At 45.2% G+C, this 20,045-nt stretch overlaps 1 protein-coding gene across 1 annotated transcript in view; it reads left to right on the top strand.

The window, feature by feature from the left end:
* The window catches only part of ANLN (anillin actin binding protein), a 49,673-nt gene extending 30,149 nt beyond the window's left edge, over positions 1–19,524 (top strand). The window contains exons 20-24 of the mRNA XM_045005518.1: positions 306–418; positions 5,646–5,732; positions 9,109–9,216; positions 17,953–18,125; positions 18,615–19,524. Coding sequence (XP_044861453.1) covers positions 306–418; positions 5,646–5,732; positions 9,109–9,216; positions 17,953–18,125; positions 18,615–18,738 — 605 coding nt within the window. The 3' untranslated portion in view covers positions 18,739–19,524. The remainder of the gene's footprint in view (positions 1–305; positions 419–5,645; positions 5,733–9,108; positions 9,217–17,952; positions 18,126–18,614) is intronic.
* The last annotated feature ends 521 nt before the right edge of the window (positions 19,525–20,045 follow it).

Genomic DNA, 20,045 nt, shown 5'->3' with positions numbered 1-20,045 from the left:
TGTTCATTTCATTGGCGCTTCTCACATGTCTACATTCCTCTCTTTGAGGAAGTCATCTCTACTGTATGGCTTCTTCCCAACTCTGCATAAATGCCCAGTGCCTCTGCCTTTCACAGGGATGAGGCACAGCCCATTCATGCAGAATCAGGGGAGAAGTTGCTAGCAAAAAAACCATCCTTCCCTTTCCATTCTTTCCATCTCGTGCTTAGTATTGTAGTGTATGAGCCCAGCAGCACCTTTATATAATTTTGCATGTGTTACATTGTGTTAACTTTTTTTTTATTTATTTTTTTAACCCAACACAGTCATGGCCAGTCCAAGTGGCCCCAATGCCGTGCGCACTAGTAACTTTGTACTTGTTGGATCTCACAAGATTTCCCTGTCTTCAGTAGGAAACTCCAAATTTACTTTGGACAAGGTAATGGAACCTGTTGCTCTCTACTACTTAAAAGATATCCGTGTGCTGCTATGAAAGAATGGAATTTTGCCTGGCCTAGTGTTTCTAGGCAATATTACTACTTAAGATTTTTAAATGATTTTATCTTTCAGACAATACCACTTGTAGTTTTTAGAGGACTGAAGTACAGGTTTGCAATGCAAAAAAATCTAATATTTGGCACTGAGAACCACTGTTACTGTAGCTAAATGTAATATACAGTAGCATGTGGCCACCAATGCATTGTATCAGTTCTAGATTAATGAAATTTATCGGAAGTAAGCTCATTCATGCAGATCTTTTTAGAATTGGCTGTTTATAGATCATTCTTAAAGTAGGCTATAACCCGAGAAATAAGCCACTTAACTTATCAATTATTGTCAGAAGACACATTATCTGAATTCCTCTGCACTGAATTTCATTTGCAGTTGACTTAAACAAAAAAAAACACCAAAAAACATTCTTACCATGTAAATATAGTCAGGAGTATCAGTTATCTTATGCAGATTTAATTTAGGTACTAATTAAAACTTTGGTTAGCATCCATGTTCTTCACGATGATGGATTTTTAAAAACTGGAGAGCTGTTGTCTGTAGAACTTGTCTTGTGTAAATATGGTTTTGTCACAGTTACATTCCACAGAAGTGCGTGACTTTGGAATTTGTAAACTCTAACTGCATAACAAAGAGAAAACAGACCCATCACAATGTAAATACCCTGTTAAACAATTTTATTACTATATGTCAAGAGCTATTCTAGTCTGTTTGGTTTTTTTATATATATTTGTGCTAGTTAACTCTTGTTACTTCAAGAGCTCTCTAATAAACTTTGAAATGTCATTCCGAAGTCTGGTTGAGAAGGATTGGACTTAATCCATTCACTTCTGGAGTAAGCTATCTTTATAGACCATGACTGGCTAGGGATTTGCAAACAAGCTCCAGATACCAACTCTGTTCCCCTTTGATGCTTCCTTCAACTCTTTTTATTAAAAATATTTTTTTTTCCTTTTTGACTTGGGCCTCTTGTGGGAATTGTTCTTGGATTATTAAGCACTTGATTTGGTTATTGGAGTCTTCTGGTTCTTGGGGAAGTAGTGTCTTTTTTTTTTTACCGTAGTGCTCAGTGCTTTATGTGTGAGTACTCTCCTTTTTTTTGGATGGGAAAAGTATATTATAAAAGCCATGATGATCATCTGATAGTGTTTGAATGAGTTTATGGGCCAAGCTGGGAAATACAGATTTCCTAGAAATCCTTCTAGGAATATCATGTTAAGCTATCTAGTTTCTCAATAGCATAAATGCACATTGTTTTACAGGAAGAGTGGAGATCTGACACCGCTTACAAGCATGTGACTTTTTTTAAAGCTTTAGCTATGTCCTGCCCCTCTACTGCACTGAACTGCTTTTTAATTTGCTTTATACTTCCCCTTATGGGGGCTTAGATGACCACCAGGGTGATGTTACAAATGCTTCTGCCCAGTGATGAGCTGCCAAAAACTTAACAACTGGTTCCCTATAAAAAGTTCTGATTTAAGGGGGGGGAGTTGGGGTGGGGGGAGACATACCCGTGGGGCTGGGGGCCCCTGCCTGGCCAGGGCCAATTGCCCCACTTGCCCCATCCCCTCTCGCCAGCCCTGGAGCTTGCAGCAGGACACACACACACACCACCCGACACCTTGCCGGGCCTCTCAAAAAAACGGCAGCAGGATGACTCCCGAGCTCAGCTGAGCTGCCCAGCTGGTGCCGGCGGCTGGCCACGCTGCAGCTGGGGGGAAGGGCCGGGGGAGCTTCAGCCTCCCCAGCTGGGAATCCTGGTAGCAACAGGATGGTCTGGCCCGCAGACCGGAGTTCTTTGCCCAACTCCTGGCCCTTTAACAACCGGTTCTCCACGGAGGTCTAATTTTAGCAACCGGTTCTTGAGAACCTGTGGGAACCTGCTCCAGCTCACCACTGCTTCTGCCCTTAATATCTTATAATGCAAGACTGAATGCAGAGAGGAGTGAAACATACTCAAATGTAATTGTATGCCGCTTTTTAAAAAAACTTCATTTCACACCTAGTCACATTCAGCATATTTCTTTTTTTCCCCAGATAAATTATGGAGGGAAGGAAAGAGAGCTACTGGACTTTATGTTCCAGGACAAGGTTGCTATGTTTACTTGCTTGTGACTAAAACTTAAGACACTCTTTTCCTAGTGCATGATGCTCATGTCTGTTGCTCTAAGCTTCTGCAGTAGTTAGAAGTTGAAATCTTTCTAGAAGGACACCTCCAAAAATTCTCCTATAAACTTAGCAAATTGACAAGTGAGATATAATACAACTGAATCATTTAAAAAGAAATCTGCCGTGTCAGTCTGTCCAGCATGCTAAACTCAAATTTGTTTAAATGCCGCCAATGCTTTTACCTAATACCAAAGCTTCCAAATTTAAAACTGTGTGCCTCTTTTTTATTTCTTTACAAACTAATGCTGTCAAGTGATCCTCCTTCCACTTTTCCACACAATTCCATCAAAGGGATACGGTTAACTGTTATGCTTCTAGAATAGAAGGAATTAGAAAACACTTAGCATCCCACAAATTCTATGGTGTATATAGTGATCAGATAGCTTTTTTAAAAGCTAAAGTATTGTTTTTCTTTAAATCCTTTTTTCTCTAAATACTTTTCTCCTACTGTTAAACAGTCTCCACATATATCTTAGCCTGCTTGGCAAGCTTTTAGGTAACTTCAGACACCTCAGCAGGTACTTGCATCTTAGTCTAGTTCCCATGAACTGCTCTCCCCAACTTTGAGGTGTATGGGGAAAGGGGTCTCTTCCTGTCCTGGCATTGTCTCTTAAGCCCTCAAGTATTTGTGGAGAAGTGACTTATCTTGAGACACTCTTTTGTTTTCTTTTTGCTTGGTTTAGTTTACTAGGGTCTATAAGGGAAAAACAGTGTATTCCTACAGTCAACATGCCAATACCCATGTCAGCATACAGTATTCATAAACTACAGAGCAGCTCCAAGTCCATCAGTATAAAAGGAAGTCCCAGGCTAGCTAACCAAAGATCATGGACTAGAGTTTTCTCTTTATGCATTTGTCCCGCAAATCTACCTCTCATTCAACGAAACTTCAAAACTGGGGGAGACTTTGTCAAGAGAAGCATATTTCTCCCACACAAGAGGAGGTCTCAAAGAACCCTCCCACACACACACAATAGCTGGCAGTAGTCCCCAACTCTTAGTCAATTGATAAATCTGTGTCAACTTGTTAGTCACATGATCAAGAGCCTTCATTAGCTGCCATGCAGCTATATTTGATAACTTTCCTATCATTTACAAAGTAGATGGTAGCTATGATCCTTACTGGAAATGTTATTCTTGCTGCTATAGAGACCCTTTCTACTTTAATAAGGGAGACAGACTACTTGCTTAAACTAACTTTTAAAGTGGATTTTACTGTAGTTTGATTGAATATAAGTAATTTTCTCGTGGCACATAGTAAACTGTGGAGCCATGGGACTTCTGTTGTTGGAAGCAGAAATCCAGCATTAGTGCTTTTTCTTTCCAATCTGTAATAGTCTTGCTTTTTTAAACTGATCTGGTACCCAAAGACCTCCTCTCTGCTGGTGCTCAAGATACATTTGCCATGGTTTCTATGTTCCTTAATGTACCTAGTGCAGGAATTAAACAACACACTTCACCTGGGATAATCTAGTACTCTAAAAATGGTCAGATCGCTTGCCTCTGCAGATGTGCCTTATGTATCTGGGCTAGCCATACCTACTACCTAAAAGCTTTTCAATTCAAAGAGTGCTAACATTTCTGACTACCGATAAAAGCATGTTTTAAAATGTCATCTTATTTAGGAAGTTTTCTCCTTGATATTTTACATACCCCCTTAAGCAGTAAATATGAAGGACCTGATCTTGTTCCCATAGAAGTCACTGGCAAAATTTCTATCAATTGTGATGGATGGCATTGGTTCCGTTGGATGTTTCTTCACTTGATATACACGTAAAGTCATCTCGGGGAGAAGGGACTCTTCTTGTATAGTAGTGAGCACACTGGTGTTTCAATATTGGTATATCTGCTGGAAGCATGGGCTTTTTTGCTTTTAGACATTGCATGGCTACATTGGATCTCATCAGTAACATGAAAAACAAACACTAGTAAACACAATATTATGTTTCAGAATAACACACTTCGGTTTTGAGTTACCAAATCATTCCAATCCTGGGGAGATTCTGTGAACCTCTTAGCTTTTATTGCAAGACGTTCACCCCCCCCCCCCCCACTGAAACAGCTTCTACAAGGCAAAATTTGAGGTTTTAACAGTTGTCTTGTTATAAACAATTTATCTGTCCCTGAAATAGAGACCTGTTAATAATATGGGATGATGATAGAATTTAGATATAAGTCTTCATGTTTACATGGAATTGTTTCAAGGCTTAGCGTTTTAATTACCCTTTAGTTACGCAGAACCTACTTATGTCCTAGTTTAGCTTGGTAATGTTTTAATAGGTTTATACAAACAACTGTTAAAACCTATTTTATCTCATGGCTTAACTGTAATGAATACTCTAACCAAGGTTTTTAGGTTTAGCTAAAAAACACTATTGGTGGATATATTGTCTTGTGGTTATGTTTTCCCCTTTACCAGGGGACATAGGTGGGTGGGCTAAATACATTCGTAAGCAAAGGAGAGTTCAGATGGCATCCAAATGCCTCCTAATACTGAGGACAGTAGATTACGTGCACATAGCCAAACCGTGAACATGAATCTTTCTAGATGGCTATACAAATAGCATCCCTGCTCATACCCCAAAAAAAGTAAGGGCGTGTCTATACTGAGAAGTTAATTCAGATTAAGGTAGGATGTGAATTTAAATTGGAGTAACTATTCCTGATTATTCCTGTGCAGACTTTGGGAATGGATTAATTTTATTTGGAATATGGCACTCTTATTCCAGATAAGAGCATTCACACATGGAGTTAATCAGGAATAGCTCCTTGTGTAGATAAGTGGAGTCTGAAGATCAATAACACTTTTGACAGCAAGTGGCTGTTGGCCCTGGTATTTAGGGATCTCTGGCCACTCTTCCAATGACAGATGTCAAAACCATTCTTTGCTAATCTCTTGGTGTTTGTTGATTTGTTTGTACTGGGAACAAAGCTGTTGAGATGCATCAAAATTAAATAACTAAGTTTGGTTTTTTGGTTTTTTGCAGGTTCCCTTTTTGTCTCCTTTGGAAGGCCATATACATCTAAAACTAAAATGTCAAGTAGACTCCTTTGTGGAGGAAAAAGGATTTTTGGTGGGTAATTTGTTCACTGTTTGCTAAATCACTCTAACTTAAATGTGCTTGTTTTACTTAATGTATCTTGTCAGTAACCAAACCAGGCTTAATAAGTGTTCAGGTTGAAATGATTCCACTCTACCCATATCTTTTGATTTAAAGTAGTTTGTAAGACCAGTTTAAGGTATTTTATTTGCCTAGCTAAACAGCAGAGCCTATTGAATCTGCAAAGTTGTCTTAGGCTGAAATTGCTTTGTATCAATATTGCCTTTTGATAGACTGATTTTTGTTGTTGTTGTATGGTTGTGCCCAGATGTTTTATTGTCATCGTGCCTGTCTGTTAATCTCCCTTTGAGGGAGCTAATCTGGCTAGTAAACTACAGACACATTGGGTGAGAGTCTAGAGGCTACCGGAAGCTTTTTTTCTGACAACTTGGACTCTTTTTGACCTATTAAAAGCAAATCATATATAATAGAATGTATTCTGTTTTGTGAACAGGCAAAACTTTTTTAATATACTCATTATGCTCCCCTTCTAGCTTTTGGCTCATAGCAGGCAAGTTACTCTCATTGTGTCAGAAACAAATTGTTTAAAATCAACATCTGTATAACCAAACCTTAATCAATCTGGCCGTGGTTGTTTAAATGTAGCTGCCATTCTAGCCTAGTGAAATGCATTATTACATTTGTATCCAGCAGATGGCACTAAATGTGTTGCAAAAATGCCTTTGCAAAACACTAGTGTCTACTATAATTTGATTAATTCCTAGTCCAAGGTCTGTCTTCCTTTCCTCTCTATATAGAAAAAAACTGGATCTTACAGTCTACCTCTTGGAATCCCCTTCATCATTTTGAGCTGCAAATTGTTGCATGCTTAGTTATCTATGCCCCCACTTTCCTTAACCGCCTCTTTTGGGTTAGCATTAAACTTCTATTTTCATGTACTTAAATGGACTGCTATACTATGCTAAGCACAAACAATAACATTTAGGTTTTCACTATAGTCTTAAAAGCCTTCTAGAGTGGGCTCTTTTACACTGGCTTCCTGCACTATTGAAATGTGCTGCCTTCTGACTTGCCTAGGAAAGGATGTCTAATGTGATACAGGGAAACTGTCAATCTTGCCAAGAGAAGTAAATGCTCTGTATAAACTAAAGAAATACAGGGGCATAGGCTAGCCCAGTAACCTGTCTTCTAACAGTGGCCAGTGCCAGGTGCTTCAGAGGGAATGAACAGAACAAGTAATCATCAAGTGATCCATCCCTTGTTGCCCATTCCCAGCTTCTGGCAAACAGAGGCTAGGGACACCATCCCTGCCCATCCTGGCTAAATAGCTGTTGATGGACCTATCCTTCATGAACTTATCTAGTTCTTTTTTTAACCTGTTATAGTCTTGGCCTTCACAACATCATCTGGCAAAGAGTTCCATAGGTTGTATGTGTGTTTTGTGTGAAAAAAATATTTCCTTTTGTTTGTTTTAATCCTGCTGCCTATCAACTTCATTTGGTGACCCCTAGCTCTTGTGTTTGAGGAGTAAATAACACTTCCTTATTTAATTTCTCCATACCAGTCATGATTTTATAGACCTCCCTCCTTAGTCATCTCTTTTCCAAGCTGAAAATCCCAATCTTAATCTGTCCTCATATGGAAGCTGTTCCATACCCCTAATCATTTTTGTTGCCCTTTTCTGTTCCTTTTCCAATTCCAGTATGTCTTTTTTGAGGTGGGGCAACCAGATCAGCACACAATATTCAAGATGTGAACGTACCATGAATTTATATAGAAGCAATATGATATTTTCTGTCTTATTATCTATCTCTTTCCTAATGATTTCCAGCATTGTTAGCTTTTTTTTAACTGTCCTTGCATGTTGAGTGGACATTTTCAGAGAACTATCCATAATGACTCCAAGATCTTTCTTGAGTGGTAACAACTAATTTAGGCTCTATCGTTTTGTATGTATAGTTGGGATTATGTTTTCCAATGTGCATTACTTTGCATTTATCAACATTGAATTTCATCTGCCATTTTGTTGCCCAGTCCCTTTTGTAACTCTTTGCAATCTGCCTGGGACTTAACTATCTTCAGTAATTTTTAATAATAATTGGAGGTAGGTATATCTCCTAGAACTGGAAGGGACCTTGAAAGGTTATCGAGTCCAGCCCCCTGCCTTCACTAGCAGGACCAAGTACTGATTTTTACCCCAGATCCCTAAGTGGCCCCCTCAAGGATTGAACTCACAACCCTGGATTTAGCAGGCCAATGCTCAAACCACATTTTGTAACATCTGCAAATCCCCCTCCAACTTCTTATTTAAGCTTACTTGACTCCTCACTCAATTTATCGTAACATGGCCAAATTCTACATAATATGTTAAATTAGCTTCTGATTTTTGTATAACTACTGGTATGTGATTGGTTAATGTTTTTAATGACTTCTATATTACACTCTTAAAGTTGCATTTTGCTAACCTTTTCAGCCAGTGTCTGTCCTAGGTCAGTGGTTTTCAACCTTTTTTTTTCTTTTTTTCCCATTTGTGGACCCCTAAAATTTTTTTTAATGGAGATGTGAACCCCTTAATTTGAGTCATAATCTGCGGACCCTCAGAAGTCCACGGACCACAGGTTGAAAACCACTATTCTAGCTAACACTTGAGATGCTTGCAATTCAGTGCTAGAATATAAAATGTTTATAAAAAAAAGTTAGTTTAAAACAAACTTCTTAACTTTGTTTTTTTGAAATATTGGGGGTAGCAGCACTCTAAACCTAGAATTAACTTCTAGATTGCAGATGTGTTTTTAAAAAATAAAGCTCAATTTGCATATGAAGAGCTTTTTCACACAATAAAGCTTATTACATTAATAGATGTGACATCCGTGGAAGGCAACCTCGTGTCACATCATGGTCATTACAAATGCCAGCTTTTAGCAGTGAATCGGATCTTGAGAAAAGCCCTATACGAGAATTAAGTATTGTGAGAAGACAAAGCATATTTTAATATTGTGGGAGGGGGAGGGAATGGGAGGAAATGTCACATGTATAGTGAATTCTAAATGCTGGTGGTGGCCAATCCTATCCTTTGGTTCCTAAATGCATAGGGACACCATGACACTGCCAGATTTCAAAACCTCAGCATGCTGAACTCTTGAAAATCTGTCCTACTGTGTCTAAAGGCAAGATCTAGCCTCTGATTTACTACAGCCTTGACTATACACAAATTGAATATACTAATATCATTAAAGTGGTATGCTCCCTGCTCTCTTCCTGCAAAACAAACAGTGGTCGATATAAAGGTGCTTATACCAGTATGATTAGCCAACGTAATTTAAACCAGGATAAACTAGGTGTGCAGAACATGTCTAAGTCACACAGGTCACTTAATTTTTCTTTTTAGACAATGTTTGAAGATGTTTGTGGATTTGGGGCTTGGCATCGGCGCTGGTGTGTACTTTCTGGAAACTGCATCTCTTATTGGACATATCCAGATGATGAAAAGCGAAAGGTGATGTAGTTTATGATCCACCTATTATATTGCTTAATGTGGGGGTTCTTAATCTGCACTATTTCACAGTATCTGTTTTCCCTTAATCCTGCATTCATTTTTTACTGATGCAGAGTTAGTCCTTGGAAACCTAAGCTCTTAAAGCTTTTTGGGGTACGGTGTGCAAGATAATTCTTCTCTCAATTTGATTAAGTTCTTTACAACCCAGGACAAAAATGGAGAGTCAGATCCTGAAGTTGGTAGCATTTTCCATGGTAGTGAAGTAGGAGGTCCTTATTTTCACTATTTAATTTTCAAGATTTAAAGCTTGATCTTGTGTGATGATTGATGTGTCTTGTTCAATTTAAAAGAGGTGATGTAACATCCCCTGACAACTCTAATAAGCAAGTTTCATTTAAATGATGTGTGGATTGCCTCACAGGTTTGTCAGAAAGAACAGCATCCTTAGTCTGACAAACCCCATCGATAAAGCTTATTTTTAAGCAGTATGCTTTACCAAAGTAGTACAGCCAACTGTATTTATAGCATGATTTACTGCCTATGGAATTCACCAAACCATGTTACAACTATGGCTTGTAGTCTTGCAGCTCCTTAATGTGGTTGAGTGTGTGGTGCTTAAACACACATCTTGTAGACAGTTTGAGTTACTCTTTAGCTAATAGCCCAAATCAAAAAGGTTAATCTCTCATTGATTTGGACCCCTCTTGGCTCCTCAGTCAGGTTCTACGTGTGTGTGTGTAAATGTTTTCAATTCACGAGGGCTCCCTTCAAGGTGCTTTCTGACTCACTTAGGTAGTTTACCATTAAAAGATTAATTTATTGTCAAAGCACAAATTTCCGCTTAAACTTCTGGGGCAAACACTGAACTTCTTGGGCTTTCTATGCCAGTCCACATGCATAGATAGAGCATCTCCCTGTTAGCAGAAGAAGACAGTACACTGGCCAGCTTTGCCATAATGTATCATATACTCTTCCTCCCTGCTGCCTGGGAGAGATTATACTCTATTTTACAGCCTGAAAGATGGCTTGGATAGGAAAGTTCTCTGTACCTTGCTGTCTAAGGACTTTGGGATTGCTTCCCAAACTTCCTTGTATCAAGTCTTCTAATAACTGTGGGCAGGGCAGCAATGGTAATAGGTAACATTATTAACAGCAAGTAATTTTTGTTGTCACTGTTCTTCCTGCTGGCCTATACACAAGACCTTGTGTGTACCATGGCAAGAACGCCTAAATTCCGTGGCAGTGCTATCTTACTCTATCTCAAAGTCATTCATTCCCCACCAAAACTATGGCTCCTGGAACATTAAAATTTGTCAATGATTACTTTAAACAATAGGTCGTCTTAGAAAACATATCTCCATAGTTTCAGAGAGGTAGCCGTGTTAGTGTGGATCTGTAAAAAGCAACAAGGAGTCCTGTGGCAAATCAGCTGCTAGAAGAGGACCTCATCCTCCCTGATTGAACTAACCTCGTTATCCCCAGGCTGGTTCTGGCCTGCATATTTATACCTGCCTCTGGAAATTTCCATTCTTCTTCGAGTGATTGCTCCTATGCATTCCAGTTAGGTGTGCGCGCCGCGTGTGCATGGCTCTTCGGAACATTTTTACCCTAGCAACTCCGGCGGGCCGGCTGGGCGCCCCCTGGAGTGGCACCGCCATGGCGCTGGATATATACCCCAGCTGGCCCGTCCGCTCCTCAGTTCCTTCTTACTGCCCGTGACGGCCAGTTGGAACAGTGGAGTGCTCCCTTTCCTCCACAGCCCTAGCGTTTCTCTGCTCTTGAGTGTACATAGTTGTTTAGTTTACTTACTTGTTAGTTTAGTTGAATAGGTTTAGTTAGCTATAGTATAGAATAAGGGAATAAGTGGGGTTTACCCCTCTTCTTCCGCAACCGGTGCGGGCTTATGCCCAAGGCACAGGGGTTTAAGCCCTGTGCGACTTGCCAGCGGCACATGCCTGTCGGGGACCCGCACGACTCCTGCCTGCGCTGCCTCGGGGAAACCCACCGTCCAGATAAGTGTCCTATCTGCACGACCTTTAAGCCTAGAACAAGAAAGGAGCGGGACAGTCGTTTAAAGCAGCTCCTTATGGAGGCAACGCTCCAGCCTCCCACACTGACTCCGGCGGTGCCGAAGTCGTCATCGGCGCGCAGCGCACCGGCGGCCCCGAGCCGCTCCGGTACCGAGGCTCCTCGACCTCTGCAGCCGGCACCGGCGACCCGGCACCGTTCCCTCTCCCCAACGAGGAAACGTAAGCCGGCGAAGACGGCTTCGAAGCCGCATCCTCCGGGACCAATAGCCTAGCCACCACCGACGCCTCCAGTACCGGCTGTGGCGGTGCACAGACCGTGCACGGTACCGTTGACTCCGGCGCCACAAGGGCCGTTGAGTCCGGTACCACCCTGCTCCCCGGTGCCAACTGCGGTCGAGCTACAGCTCCCGTCCACGCCCGAGACGTTCTCGACGGCGAGAGAGCTCATTGAGCTCACAGAGGCACCGAGCCTCCGGCCCCCAGCACCGGCGGTGCGGGCTGTTAAGTCAGCGGGTAAGCCGACTATGATGTGGCCTCCTTCCCCTGACGGACAGGATAGACGGCACTCCAGGTCTCGGTCTCGATCCCGGTCCCAAAGACGGTCACCGTCACGCCGCTCCAGGTCCCGGCACCGCTCACCATCGCGGTATCGGTCGCACTCCCGGAGACGCTCCCGGTCCCGGTCGCCAGCCCGTCAGCACCGCAGAAGGTCCGGTTCCCGGCACCGTGACTACCGAAGCTGCTCCTGGCACCGCCGGTCGAGATCCCGGTCGAGCTCCCGGCACCGCGGCAGTCGATGTTCCCGCTCTCCATCTCGGCACCGCGACGACCGGCACCGATTGACGGTGCAGTCCGTGAGTGCCTCCGCCCCTCCGTGGCCGTCTCGTCACTCTTTGGTCGCTTCGCGGGCAGACAGCTATGGCCATCTTCAGGCTGCCCCGCAAGGACAAGTCCACGGTGCGCAGCAGTGGGGCTTTTGGGTCCCCTGGGCCCAGTACGAAGCTCAAGGGCTCCCTTGTCCCCCGCGGACCCCAGCCTCTGAACACAGGGTGCCAGAGGCCACAGTGAGCAGGCCGCCCCCATCACCACCAGGTGGAGCCCAGTCGCCTCCTGGTCCTGCGGAGCATCCGCGCTCCGAGACAGCTGCCCACTCCATAGAGGAACTACCTTCGGAGGCCGTGGTCCAAGGTCGGTCCTCGTCATCCTCGCCAGATGAGGCGGGGGCGTCTACGGCGGACCCTCCACCTATTGACTTGCGGGCCCACCAAGACCTTCTTCGCCGGGTGGCGAAGGCTATCAACCTCCCCATGGCGGAGGTCGTTGAGGATAATGACCCGGTGACTAATGTAATTGGGGCTGAGGCCCCAGTGCGGGTGGCCTTACCATTCATCCGTACCATTCAAAAGAACGCCACTACCATCTGGCAGTCACCGGCGTCCGTCCCTCCCACCACGCGCGGTGTAGAAAGGAAGTACTCCATCCCCCCCACGGGGTACGAGCATTTGTATACCCATCCTGAACCAGACTCACTCGTGGTCCAGTCAGTCAACGACAGGGAGAGACATGGCCAGCCAGCTCCAGCGCCGAAATCCAAGGAAGCTAGGCGCATGGATCTGTTGGGCCGAAAGGTCTACTCAGCGGGGGGTCTCCAGCTCAGGATCGCCAACCAGATGGCCCTCCTTGCTCGATACACCTTCGACATCATGGTGTCCCTAGCGAAATTCTCGGAGCTGATCCCGACAGCCTCACGCCAGGAATTCTTGGCCCTCCTGGAAGAGGGCAAGAAATCCTTCAGGTCCTCCATCCAGGCCGCTCTGGACTCGGCGGACTCGGGTGCCAGAACCCTGGCCTCAGGAGTGACCATGAGGCGCATCTCCTGGCTGCAGTCCTCCACCCTGCCACCGGAGGTGCAGTACACTTTACAAGACCTCCCCTTAGACACTCAGGGTCTGTTTTCGGAAAAGATGGATTCCAGAATTCAGACCCTCAAGGACGGTCGAATTGCCATTCGCACTCTGGGTATGCACACACCGGCTACCCAGCGAAGGTCATTCGGGCAGCAACCCTACCGGCCCTTTAATCAGCCCAGGTCGCGACCCTATAATATCCGGCGACCTGGCCTGAATCGCCGTAGACCGTCGGGCAACAGGCGCAACCAGATTCAGGCGCCTTCCAAGGCCCCTCAAGGGCCCAAACAGGCCTTTTGATGGGATGCCCGAGGACTGCCCATCAGACTCTGTACCGGATCCTTCCTGATTATTTTACAACCGCCTTTCCCACTTCCTTCCGGCGTGGTCCCAAATAACAACGGACAACTGGGTGCTTCGTACAATCCAGTCTGGTTACCGCCTTCAATTTGTTTTGCCCCCTCCCTCCCACCCGCCTTCCCCGTCCCTCTTCAGGGACCCCTCTCACGAGCAATTCCTCCTACAGGAGGTCGGGACTCTGTTGAGCTTGGGTGCCATAGAGGAGGTGCCTCACGACATGCGGGGTAGGGGATTCTATTCCCGATATTTTCTCATCCCCAAGGCGAAGGGAGGTCTACGTCCTATACTGGACCTCCGGGAGCTCAACAGGTACCTGCTCAAGCTCAAGTTTCGCATGGTCACCCTGGGGACCATCATTCCCTCCCTGGATCTGGGAGACTGGTTTGCCGTCCTCGATATGAAGGACGCGTACTTCCATATCGCGATTTACCCTCCCCATCGACGCTACCTGCGGTTCGTAGTCAACAACGCGCACTACCAGTTTGCAGTGCTGCCATTCGGCCTGTCCACCGCGCCGAGGGTCTTTACCAAGTGCATGGCAGTGGTTGCCGCAGCCCTCCGCCGTCGTCGCATACACGTATACCCGTATCTCGACGACTGGTTGGTTCGCGGGACATCCCAACAGCTGGTAAAGGACCAGATGTCAGAGATACTATCCCTATTTCGGTTCCTTGGCCTTCTCATCAATGCCGAGAAGTCCACCCTAGCTCCATCGCAGCGGGTGGAGTTCATCGGAGCGGTCCTTGACTCCAGTTTGGCCAGGGCCTGCCTCCCTCGATCTCGGCACCAGACGATGGTCTCCATCATCCAGGACCTTCTCACCTTTCCCACGACAACGGTTCGGTCCTGCCTGCGCCTCCTGGGCCACATGGCGTCCTGTATGTTCGTCACCGCATACGCGAGGCTCCGCCTTCCCCCTTTTCAATCTTGGCTGGCGTCGGTATACCGCCCGCACCGCGACTCGATAGACATGGTAGTCACCGTCACAAAACCGACACTCGCTTCGCTCAGCTGGTGGCTGAACCCAGAGGTCATGTGTGCAGGAGTACCGTTCCGCCCTCCTCGCCCATCCGTCACCCTGACCATGGATGCCTCAGTGTTGGGATGGGGGGCTCACCTGGGCGACCTTCACACCCAGGGTCTCTGGTCGCCCCAAGAGCTCGCTCTCCACATCAACGTCCGGGAGCTGCGAGCGATCCGTTTGGCGTGTCACACCTTCCGCGCCCGTCTGCAAGGCCGCTGCGTGGCAGTCTTCACGGACAACACAACGGCAATGTTCTACGTGAACAAGCAGGGCGGAGTCCGCTCCTCCCTCCTCTGCACGGAAGCGCTGCTCCTGTGGGACTTCTGCGTGACCCACTCGATTCACCTGGAAGCGTCATTTCTTCCAGGAGCGCAGAACACGCTGGCCGACCATCTCAGCAGGTCGTTCCTCGCCCACGAGTGGTCCCTTCATCCAGATGTGGTACACACGATTTTCCAAAGGTGGGGATTTCCCCAGAGAGACCTGTTTGCCTCCAAAGAGAACAGGAAGTGCCACCAGTTCTGCTCCTACCAGGGTCGCTCTCCGGGCTCCCTGTCGGACGCATTCCTTTACTCATGGACGGATCACCTCCTCTATGCCTTCCCTCCGTTCCCACTCATACACCGTGTGCTACTCAAGCTTCGGAGGGACAGGGCCCACCTAATACTCGTCGCTCCGGCCTGGCTGAGGCAGCATTGGTACACCCTGCTGCTCGAGCTCTCCGTTCGGGATCCCATTCCCCTTCCATTATGGCCGGACCTCATCACGCAGGACTTCGGCAGACTCCGCCACCCAGACCTACAGTCCCTCCATCTTACAGCTTGGTACCTGCGTGGCTGACCCACGCAGAGAGGGACTGTTCGGCGGCAGTACAGCAAATCCTGCTTGAAAGCAGAAAGCCTTCCACTCGCTCCACCTATCTCGCGAAATGGAAGCGCTTTGCACTCTGGTGCGACCAGCGCGGCCTTAATCCCTTCCTAGTCCCTATCTCTACAATCCTGGACTACCTCTGGTACCTTAAGGAACAAGGACTCACAGTCTCCTCCTTGAAGGTGCACCTGGCAGCCGTGTCCGCCTTTCGTCCATCCATAGAAGGTCGATCCATCTTCTCGAACCAGATGGTTTCCCGCTTTTTTTTTTTTTTTTTTAAATTGGAGATATACCAATCTCCTAGCACTGGAAGGGACCTTGAAAGGTCATCAAGTCCAGCCCCCTGCCTTCACTAGCAGGACCAATTTTTGCCCCAGATCCCTAAGTGGCCCCCTCAAGGATTGAACTCACAACCCTGGGTTTAGCAGGCCAGTGCTCAAACCACTGAGCTATCCCTCCCCCCGCTTCCTTAAGGGCCTGGACCGGTTGTACCCGCCGATACGACGTCCTACCCCGGCCTGGGATTTGAACCTGGTTCTGGCCAGGCTTATGGGAGCCCCCTTTGAGCCCTTGGCCACGTGCTCCCTGCTCTACCTCTCATGGAAGACGGCTTTCCTCGTCGCTATAACGTCGGCAAGATGGGTGTCCGAGCTCCGTGCCCTCACGGTTGGTCCGCCGTATACGGTCTTCCACGCAGACAAGGTGCAGCTTCGACCACACCCGGCCTTCCTCCCTAAGGTGGTGTCGGCCTTCCACCTCAACCAGGAGATCTTCCTTCCGGTCTTCTTCCCGAAGCCGCACGCCTCCCCTCGGGAGCAACAGCTTCATACCCTGGACGTCCGCAGGGCTCTCGCTTTTTATATCGAGCAGACGAAGCCCTTCCGGCGTTCGCCACAGCTGTTCATAGCGGTTGCCGATCGCATGAAAGGCGAGCCGGTCTCCTCTCAAAGGATTTCCTCCTGGGTGACGGCATGTATCTGGACATGCTACGAGCTTGCTCGCGTGCCTGAATGCCGCCTCACTGCTCACTCGACGAGAGCGCAGGCCTCATCTGCCACCTTCCTGGCCCATATTCCTATCCAGGACATCTGTAGAGCGGCCACCTGGTCTTCTGTACACACCTTCGCTTCCCACTACGCGTTGATGCAGCAATCTAGAGACGATGCAGCCTTCGGCTCAGCAGTCCTACACTCTGCCACGTCTCACTCCGACCCCACCGCCTAGGTAAGGCTTGGGAATCACCTAACTGGAATGCATAGGAGCAATCACTCGAAGAAGAAAAGACGGTTACTCACCGTAGTAACTGTTGTTCTTTGAGATGTGTTGCTCCTATCCATTCCAGACCCGCCCTCCTTCCCCACTGTCGGAGTAGCTGGCAAGAAGGAACTGAGGAGCGGACGGGCCGGCTGGGGTATATATCCAGCGCCATGGCGGCGCCACTCCAGGGGGCGCCCAGCCGGACCGCCGGAGTTGCTAGGGTAAAAATGTTCCGAAGAGCCGTGCACGCGCGGCGCGCACACCTAACTGGAATGGATAGGAGCAACACATCTCGAAGAACAGTTACTACGGTGAGTAACCGTCTTTTACATGCGTCTGACAAAGTGGGTATTCACCCACGAAAGCTTATGCTCCAATACATCTGTTAGTCTATAAGGTGTCACAGGACTCTTTGTATCTCCATAGTTGTTTCAGTAGCCCAGCTCAGAACCTTCTTCTCCATGTGTCAAGGGAAATGCCTTAAGGGGCTCATCTGCTCAGCTTATGAGCCCTACCCTTCTTGTTCTCCTGGCTACCTAGCTGCAAACCTAGACTACAGCTCTGCCTCTGGTACAGTGCAGGGATCGTACAATGTAATAAAACTAACTTTCCTTATTCCAAATCCTGTGGCTACTCATGCTGTGCACTAAAATGAATGATGCAGTTTACATCTCAGTGCTACTGTTTCAGGCTTTCAATAGATTTGGGCAACCATCACTGCATCAGTTTTGGTTCATACTTCCAAAGCTATCTTTGTGACTAATGAGTGGGTTTGGAAGGATTTGATTTTTAAGTGTCAATTTCACAGTATGCACGCGCGTACACACACACACACACACACACACATATATACTCTTTTTGCATAGATGATAAAGTAAGAAAAATGCTACTTGAGAACTTAGTTTGATTTAAGGATATTTATTTTGTATATTTTGACATGTGATGCTGACAATTGTCACTCAATAATTGTCTGACCCCTCCCCCCCCACCCCCTTATGTCATTCAACTCTGAAAATTTAAATAGATGCTGGAGCATAGTTCTATAGCAAGTGTTGAATTCTGCAGCCATGGAGTACATGGCAGGGTAGGGCTTGCTTATTCCACTGTAATATCTGCAGTCTCCCACTCCAGATGTGGCTGTTTCAACTTTTTGGGTGAACTGAACTCTGTTCATGTATGGGTGGAAAATCTGTTCTGGGTGCATGTAATAGGATACTTTTTGGCTAACAGTGCTATGTAGCATTACAAATCCTGTTTGCTATAACCAGACTCTTCCACTAACTTTCAGCATCCTATGGGCCGGATAAACTTGGCTAACTGCACTAATCGTCAGATTGAACCAGCCAACAGAGAGTTCTGTGCCCGACCCAACACTTTTGAGCTAATCACTGTCCGACCTCAGAGGGAAGATGATAAAGAGACTCTGGTCAGCCAATGTAAAGACACTCTCTGTGTTACCAAGTGAGTGAATACATATGACTTTCTTGTGCTTTAAAGTGCTGTAACCTTTCTGCAGAGTATTAGGATTGATATTAACAGGCTATGATGCTGTTGGTCTTCAGAATTTGAATAGGACCATTATCAACTGCTATGTTAAGACACTGAATGGGTTAATCTTGAGCCATTTTGTTTAGTTCTGTTTTACTATTCTGCTCGCATCCAGTGTTGTGAGAATGAGGAACTGCAACTCTCATTTTGAGAGCAGTACTAGTGTCCTGTAGTTTGTCTGACAGCACTTTGCATAGCTATGTTTTATGTGGCAGACTTAAGGTTTTTGGGTTTTTGTTTCTGGTTTTTTTTTCTTTTTTTTCCTGAGCTTTGCATCTTGATTGGTTGGAGGATTAGCAGGACTTTTTCAGAAGGGTGGTTGGCCTTAGTGACTTGGATGGAGAGTGGGAAGGATGTAGCAACAGACTTTTTATTAATTAAAAAAAATATTTTTTTTTAAAGGAACTGGTTATCTGCTGATACTAAAGAAGAGCGTAACCTTTGGATGCAAAAACTCAACCAAGTTCTTGTTGACCTTCGTATGTGGCAGCCTGATGCATGCTATAAACCTATTGGAAAGCCTTGAAACTATGAGGAAAATTGCCATGAGATTTTATGTACAAGAAAACAAACACAAACTACATTATAAATCCTTATATATAGGATTGTCTGAGGGCCTCTGGGTTACTTATTATACTTCATGCTTTAAATCTGGAAGAGTATGTGCCATTCATTATACAGGACTATATTATGCAGTATTTCTCTGTTAGAATTTTAACTGATCTTTTTTTTCCTAGCATTAATGAGTGTGATAGGAAGCAATTAAGTTCTTTGTGCTAAATATTAATATAAACTTCCACTTTTTGGAAATCTATACAGCTTAGTATGTTCTCTTAAAATACCAGTTTATTCTGAAACAGCTAAATCAGGACTTAGGTTTATCACAGGAAATCAGAAATTTCTTGTAAACCACAAGTGTACTAGTTAACTGCATTTTCCTTAAGGGAACAGCAACTCATCAGAGTACACATAGTTTACTAGTTAGGGTGCTGAAGCAGGACGGAACTTCAATGCTTGAGGTTGTTAGTAATTCTTCCTTAGGCAGAAAAGTTGCCAGTTTTGTGCACTTTACAGAGCGCAGTATAAACTTTCACTTGTGGAAACTACTTGTGGTCAGAACAAAAAATGTACAGATACATCCATAACTGTTTCTTACATTCTTAATCTTGTCTGCCATTTCTTATGGACAAGTGCATGGCACACGCTATGTGGTTTACAGGAGTTGAATTATGTATGCGGTATGTTGCACATTTTCATAGAAATAAAATGTCTTGAATATTTTACTAGGGTTTATAAATTTAGTTTCAAACTGCCCTAATTGTGGTTCCTGAATCTCATGATTTGTACAGACTGTAATTCTCACATTGTAAAATTTTGTTTTTTTTATAAAACTCAACAAAGCTGCTATATACCAACTAATACTTTTATGGCCATAAGTAATACCATAGAGTTGGCTGTAAGTGCAGGTAAAACTCTCTACTTCAAACCATCAGTAAAATGGCAGAACTATTCAGTTAAAGTCCAAATATGAAATGTTCACAAGCTTTCCACCGCGCTTAGTATAAAGTACTATAGCATTTTAAATTGCTATAGGCTGTTACATTTTCACACTTGAAACACTAAATTCTGTCACCTATACCTTTTTCATCCTGTCATTTTGTACTATCGCTCTTGAATCTAGCTTTTTTTTTTGCGGGGGGGGGGCGGGGTGTCTTTAAATATTTCAGATTCATGTATTAAGATTTATTTTATTTCCTTTTATGTAAAGAATAAAAACACTGAGTAAGCTTCTCAGAAATGGGTTGTCTGCAGTCATAGAAGTAAACTTTGGAT

Source organism: Mauremys mutica, chromosome 2 (genome assembly GCF_020497125.1).
Source record: "Mauremys mutica isolate MM-2020 ecotype Southern chromosome 2, ASM2049712v1, whole genome shotgun sequence".
Lineage (NCBI taxonomy): Eukaryota > Metazoa > Chordata > Testudines > Geoemydidae > Mauremys > Mauremys mutica.
Note: the sequence above shows the minus strand (reverse complement) of the source record. Positions and strands in the feature narration are given on the sequence as shown.